Source organism: Epinephelus moara, chromosome 9 (assembly GCF_006386435.1).
Source record: "Epinephelus moara isolate mb chromosome 9, YSFRI_EMoa_1.0, whole genome shotgun sequence".
Classification (NCBI taxonomy): Eukaryota; Metazoa; Chordata; class Actinopteri; order Perciformes; family Serranidae; genus Epinephelus; species Epinephelus moara.
The window spans coordinates 39,239,023-39,246,207 of record NC_065514.1 but is presented as its reverse complement, the minus strand read 5'-3'; the positions used below and the strand labels follow the sequence as shown (position 1 = coordinate 39,246,207).

The 7,185-nt window shown below is 38.1% G+C and overlaps 1 protein-coding gene across 4 annotated transcripts in view; it reads right to left on the bottom strand.

Annotated features, from left to right (window-relative positions):
• Nucleotides 1-995: 995 nt before the first annotated feature.
• Nucleotides 996-7,185, bottom strand: part of LOC126395392 (uncharacterized) — an 83,611-nt gene continuing 77,421 nt past the window's right edge. For all 4 annotated transcript variants that reach the window (XM_050052822.1, XM_050052821.1, XM_050052820.1 and 1 more), the window contains one exon: nt 996-1,511. In XM_050052822.1, coding sequence (XP_049908779.1) covers nt 1,415-1,511 — 97 coding nt within the window. In that variant the 3' untranslated portion in view covers nt 996-1,414. The remainder of the gene's footprint in view (nt 1,512-7,185) is intronic.

Genomic DNA, 7,185 nt, shown 5'->3' with positions numbered 1-7,185 from the left:
ATTGGAACGCACAGAAGAGCTTAGAGACAGTCTTTGAAATGGCACAACAGAACGACTCAAGAGAGGCGCAAGGAAATTACAACAAAGAGACATGAGATGTACCTTAGGTCTGGGGGAGTAAAGAGGCAATAACCTAGTTGGCAAAGTGCAAGACAGCTGCTCTCATCAGGGAGGAAACAGCTCATCACTTAATGTCATCATCAGATGGAGAACGAACTTGACTGATTCACACCTAGTAAACTTCGATAAGGTCTTGTATTGGTAGATAGTTTGTCAGGAATATAAGCTACCATGGATTGGGGTGTTTTGTGCCAAGTTGAAGTCACCGGGATCCATGCCCTCCAGTCAGACCAGGAGACAGACAGCATGGTTGTTCTCTACCTGCATGCCATAAAACTGGTCTTCAAGTTGGCAGTAGGAAGGATCCTGGACACAGACATCTTCATCCTCCCTTTCCATTTGTTTCCTGGCATGATATGAGAAAGTAGGAAACCCATAGGTCATTAGTTGACCTAGGCAACATGACAAATTCTTAATTAGACACCATTAGGGTCCTAAAAGAACAGGTTAGAGAAAATGCCATATGGGTACATGGGGACCTATTTCTCTTCCAGACTACCTGTTGGCTTTCACTTCTCTGGGTTTTCGGACCTATTCTCATCTTTTATTGTAGACAGTTCACGCTTACAGCATCTATACTTAGGTTCAGCACCTGTTCTTCCTGCCTCACAGGGTGCCCCAGCTGGCTCAGAGTGCAGGTATAATCAGATCTGATTGGCCACCCATCTCCACCCTCAAGGACCAATTAAAAAAAAAAAAAAAAAAAAAAAAATTAAAATGGACACCAGGAAGTATAAAAAAAAAAATCCCTCAATCCCTTGACTGAGTTTGAAGAAAACTGGCCTCTTTGGCATACCTTTCTATTTAAGTGAAAAACAACATTCCTGATAACATCATACAAAGATGTGTAATGACATGAAATAATGACAAACCAGTTTAAGACATCAGGAATGTAATAGAAAAAGATTTGCTTTTTATCAACAAGTTTTCTTGAATGGGTAACATTGTGTACACATTAAAAATATATCAAAATTAACACAACACAGATATCACACAAACACAGCAGATCTATAATATTAGTCAGTAAGTATGAAAAGATACATCTGCTTATTCAATTTGTAAAGGTGACCTGAAGCAAACACAAAGGACCTGAAAGTGAACTTGGTATCTTTTCATAAAACCTCTGATGATCTACCAACACATATGATTTCTTTTCCCAGGAAAATTTAAACCCACATTCCCAACTATGCAGTATCATAGCACCAGAACAGAGTGAAGAAGAAAGAATGTTGCTGGCTTGTCCACTCTGTACTGGGTTGTTTTTACAGGTTATCCACTCCACGGATTCTCCTGGCTAGCTGAATGTCACGGGGGAACACTGTGACCCGCTTGGCATGGATGGCACACAGGTTGGCATCTGAGAATAACATGACGAGAAACGCCTCTGCAGCCTGGGAGGACAAGGAGAAAAAAAAACATATTATTGGCATAAAAGCCGCACCAATGAATATTTCTTTAATGACAATGGTCAAAGGGGCACTCATTGTGACTAACCCACAGACAATTATTAGCTGATTCTGCAATTCCCTGCCCATTTACTGTATGGTCTCTGTCAGCCTTTCTCTGTGACAGCTATGGCTCAGCAGTTAGAGCGGGTCTTCCACTAGCTGGAAGATCAGCGGTTCGACCTCCGGCTCCTCCAGTCCACATACCTAAGTATCCTTGGGCACGGTACTAAACCCCAAATTGCTCCCGATGGCTGAGCCATGGCTGAGCCATGGCTGGCTGGCTGGCTGGCTGGCTGGCTGAGTAGCAGGTGGCACCTTGTACAGTAGCCTCGGCCACCAGTGTGTAAAGGGGTGTGTTAATGGATAAATGTGGCACATAGTGTAAAAGCGCTTTGAGTGGTTGGAAGACCAAGGCACTATAGTGCTGCAAATCCATTTACCAATGAAAAAGCAGCATTTTTTTTCCATTCATTGCATTCCATTTTGCAAAACAGTAATCCAGTTGAGACCTTATTTATTGATATATTTTAATTGATCTAGCTTTCTAGGATGTGCTACAATGCCAAGTATGGGGTTCCTACTAGGGGTGAGTTCATGTACAAAAATCTCTAAACGTTTAGAGTGGGTAATGTTTTCGTGTAAACGTGTACACGGGTTTCACTGCTGGGTGGTGCTATTGCATTATACCAGTAAAGCCCCAGTTATACCAACCGAACGGGCCATTTAACCAACGTGCCGTTTTAACAGAGTGGAGCACGTAGGCTACTGACCTGTTGCCAAACCCGGTCTTACACCATTTCTTGTCATATTCACAGTTGTTACCAGCCAGCCCTTCGCTTTAAAACGGTGGCTGTGATGTAGTAGATGTTGTGGGAAGTAAAGCAGCGTATAGAGTGTACGGACGGGAATACACCGTGAAAATAGTACTGTTCATGCTATGGGTGGTTGCAGTCTGTTTACAGTGTTTAGATAGGCTCCAGTTACAGCATAGTCTCTGTGAGAAGGCCCTGCGTTATGCTATGTTTTCCTGCTGTAGAGGAGAAATAAATGTGCTTCTGCACGGACATCAGTTCTGCATCCTCATTCTTCAAGCAGAGTTGGTCCGGACTCCTAGAGCTACTTACCAGCAACGAGCCAAGTTGTAAAGATAATCTACAGAAAACCAGTGTCTCCCAACTACGGTTCAGAGCACCAGACTGGAGAAGGTAACACAGTCTATCACAGTTAGTCAACAATTAGTATCACCCCCCCTCCCCACTAAAAAAAACAAAACAAAAAAAACAGCGCTTTAGTTTAAGGTCCTTGTAATAAGTGTTAGTTAATATGTAATAAGGTCCTTATAACTCCTTATAAGATGCTTATTAACATTATTAAATGTTTAATAAGACAATATGTGTTAATAATAGCATTATAAACATGTTAATTGTTAGATTATAGGACATTTATAAGCACTTATAAGAAACTTGTTAACAGTTTATAGACTGCTTAAGAACGTTAATAAAAGCCTTATGAGTTTCTTACAATTGTTTATAATAGCATTACAAACACATTTATTGAGTTTAACTAACTTACATATGTCATTGTTAAACCTTTACTAAGATTTTTTTGTTGCTTTATTAAGATTAAAACATACTTTATTATGCATTTATTAACAGTTAACTATGCACTTATTAACAGTTAACTATGCTTTTTTGCAGCTACCGGATCTAAAGCGAGAACAGTGCCTTATTAAGCTTAATAAATCCTTTATTATGCACTTATTAACAGTTAACTATGCTTTTTGCAGCTACCGGATCTAAAGCGAGAACAGTGCTTTATTAAGCTTAATAAATCCTTTATTATGCACTTATTAACAGTTAACTATGCTTTTAGCAGCTACCGGATCTAAAGCGAGAACAGTGCCTTATTAAGCTAAATAAATCTTTTATTATGCACTTATTAACAGTTAACTATGTTTTTTGCAGCTACCGGATCTAAAGTGAGAACAGTGCCTTATTAAGCTTAATAAATCCTTTATTATGCACTTATTAACAGTTAACTATACTTTTTGCAGCTACCGGATCTAAAGCAAGAACAGTGCCTTATTAAGCTTATGTGGTCAAGGTTGATAAAATGTGAAGAAACAATTGCATAACAATATAATGTTTCAGCGGTGAAACACAAAAACACACTTTAACACAGCTCTTTTGAAAATTTGTTTTTTTTGTTGTCATCATGTATGCATGAATGGCAGCCACAAAGAGAACATTTTATAAAACATTGCCTAAAACAGGCTGTTGAAAATAAAAATATAGAAGTACAATCATTAATACTTTCAACATTGAGGTACATTATATATTGTAAAACACATTCTGAAAATGTGATTTAAAACATCAGTAATCACATCCACAAAAAAGTGCAACTGTAACATAAAAACTGAGGTAGGTTTTAATTAAAAAAAAAAACAATAATAAAAGAAAAAAAGGACTATTTTGGACTCACTGCCAGTCTGTAGGTATTTGCCAGGCTACTTAACCTATATAGCATGCTGCCCCACATTGATTCCAGTGTGCATTCATGAAAGACTGGATTGCATTTAATTAAAATGATAAAGAAAGGAAAATAACACAAAATAATTACATAAGTACTCATTTCTAGCATAGACTGTAAAAAGTGGACGTAACTACCATGACATCACCCATTGGTTTGTAACATACAAACATACAACAATTAATTGGCAGATTATCACAGTGACAATACCATTAGACAGTATTCTAAAAAGTGAAAATACTTTGAAAGGATCCTGTGTCTTAAATTGAACTTAGGTTCAAAAGCATGTTTGCCTGGAAGTTGTTCATTACACTACATGAGCTGTTTCCTTTTTTTGCTTTATTGGTTTGCATCATCACAACAGTATGGGAGAGGAAGAATCGGTGGCACTTGGAGAAGATGGAAATGGGTGTTCGGCATGCTTGGTGTGCAGCAGCAGAGGAACAAGAGAGCAAAGCCAGTGCTGCGCCTTGTAGAAAGAAGAGGTCGACAAGACCTTCTTCCACTCATTGCACACCACGTCAGGATAGGATCATCCATCATTAGCGACAAATGGCGTGCTTATCGTGCCCTACCTGCGCTCGGCTACAATCACGACTGTAAATCATACAATACAATATATAATGTACCTCAATGTTGAAAGTATTAATGATTGTACTTCTATATTTTTATTTTCAACGGCCTGTTTTAGGCAATGTTTTATAAAATGTTCTCTTTGTGGCTGTTTTAGGCAATGTTTTATAAAATGTTCTCTTTGTGGCTGCCATTCATGCATAAATGATGACAACAAAAAAAAACCAAATTTTCAAAAGAACTGTGTTAAAGTGTGTTTTGTGTTTCACCGCTAAAACATTATATTGTTATGCAATTGTTTCTTCAAAATTTATCAACCTTGACCACATGTAGTGCTCATTCCAGAATGAACTGTTAATACGTGCATAATAAAGGATTTATTCAGCTTAATAAGGCACTGTTCTCGCTTTAGATCCGGTAGCTGCAAAAACCATAGTTAACTGTTAATAAGTGCATAATAAAGGATTTATTAAGATCAATAAGGCACTGTTCTCACTTTAGATCCGGTAGCTGCAAAAAAGCATAGTTAACTGTTAATAAGTGCATAGTTAACTGTTAATAAATGCATAATAAAGTATGTTTTAATCTTAATAAAGCAACAAAAAAATCTTAGTAAAGGTTTAACAATGACATAATATGTAAGTTAGTTAAACTCAATAAATGTGTTTGTAATGCTATTATAAACAATTGTAAGAAACTCATAAGGCTTTTATTAACGTTCTTAAGCTATAAACTGTTAACAAGTTTCTTATAAGTGCTTATAAATGTCTTATAATCTAACAATTAACATGTTTATAATATTATTAACACTTAAATAGTCTTATTAAACATTTAATAATGTTAATAAGCATCTTATAAGGAGTTATAAGCGCCTTATTACATATTAACACTTATTACAAGGACCTTAAAATAAAGCGCTTCCAAATGTTTTTTCGTGAACTCATTTTTCATAACCGTTTATGATCTCAAACACTCCTAGTTCCTACACATTTTTCATTTCAAATTTCCAGACTTGTCTGAAGATTTTTCAGATCATATTTGACATCTGAGTACAAATAGCCCAAGGTAATTGCCTCCCCCACAGAAGTGACCTAATAAATGCCATGAATCTTAAAATTCAAAAGATGGTAGTAAAGTTAACTAGTGCCAAAGATTAGTCAATTTAAAATTACAATGTCTCCATATACAATCCACATTCGCCAGTACCAGGAATCCTCTGGTGTAGTCTACACATGTCGTTGCTCAAACATGATACAGAGAGCAGTTGATTGAGAGCTCTCATTTACATAAATCATGTAGTTTTGGGAATATATCCATGCATCCTTGCATATCATAGAAGACACAACTATTGGCTTGGCCTCTCTCCGAGTGTCCTTCCATTTCTGTAAATAAATGGTTTTAATAAAATCCAACTGTTAACATGTAGTATGATACATTCTAACTACGTAGGCTATTATGTTACCAAATAACTGCCAAAAGATGGTAGCTAGGTACTGCAGCTTTACATACTGAATATTATTGTTTCTAATAATAATAATAATAAATTTTATTTGAAGGTGCCTTTCTTGGCACTCAAGGACACCGTACAGATACACAAAATGACATTAAAAGGAAAAAAAAAAAAAACACAATAGAAAGTAACAGAGCAATTGGCATCAGATGGAATAGGCAGTTTTAAACAAATGTGTTTTGAGTTGTGATTTGAAATGGGGGAATGAATCGATGTTTCTGAGTTGGGGTGGTAATGAATTCCAGAGACGGTGAGCAGAGCGGCTGAATGCTCTGCTCCCCATGGTGGTGAGACGGGCTGAGGGGACAGACAGGTGTGTGGAGGAAGAGGATCTGAGGGAGCGGGAGGAAGTGGGAACATGGAGGAGGTCGGACAGATATGGGGGGGCAAGGTTGTGGATGGCCTTGAATGTTAACAGGAGGACTTTAAATTGAATACGGAACTGAACCGGGAGCCAATGGAGCTGTTGGAGGACAGGAGTGATGTGGTGGATGGAGGGGGTTCGAGTAATGATACGGGCAGCTGAGTTCTGGACCAGTTGAAGTTTATGGAGGGATTTGTGAGGGAGGCCGAAGAGCAGAGAGTTACAATAACCGGGACGTGACGAGGCTGTGGACAAGGATGGCGGCAGTGTGGGGGGTGAGGGAGGGGCGGAGACGATTGATGTTTCGTAGGTGGAAGTAGGCAGACCGGGTAATGTTATTGACGTGGGATTGAAAGGATAGTGTGCTGTCAAGGATGACAACCAGACTCTTAACCTGGGGGGAGGGTGAAAAGGAGGAGTTATCAATAGTGAGAGAAAAGCTGTCGGTTTTAGTCTTTCAAAAAAGTTGGGACCCTGTGTAAAACGTAAGGACAGAATGCAATGGTTTGTAAATCCTATCCAACATATACAGTGGTGTGAAAAAGTGTTTGCCCCCTTCCTGATTTCTTACTTTTTTGCATGTTTTCCGCACTTAAATGTTTCAGATCATCAAACAAATTTAAACATTAGTCAAAGATAAC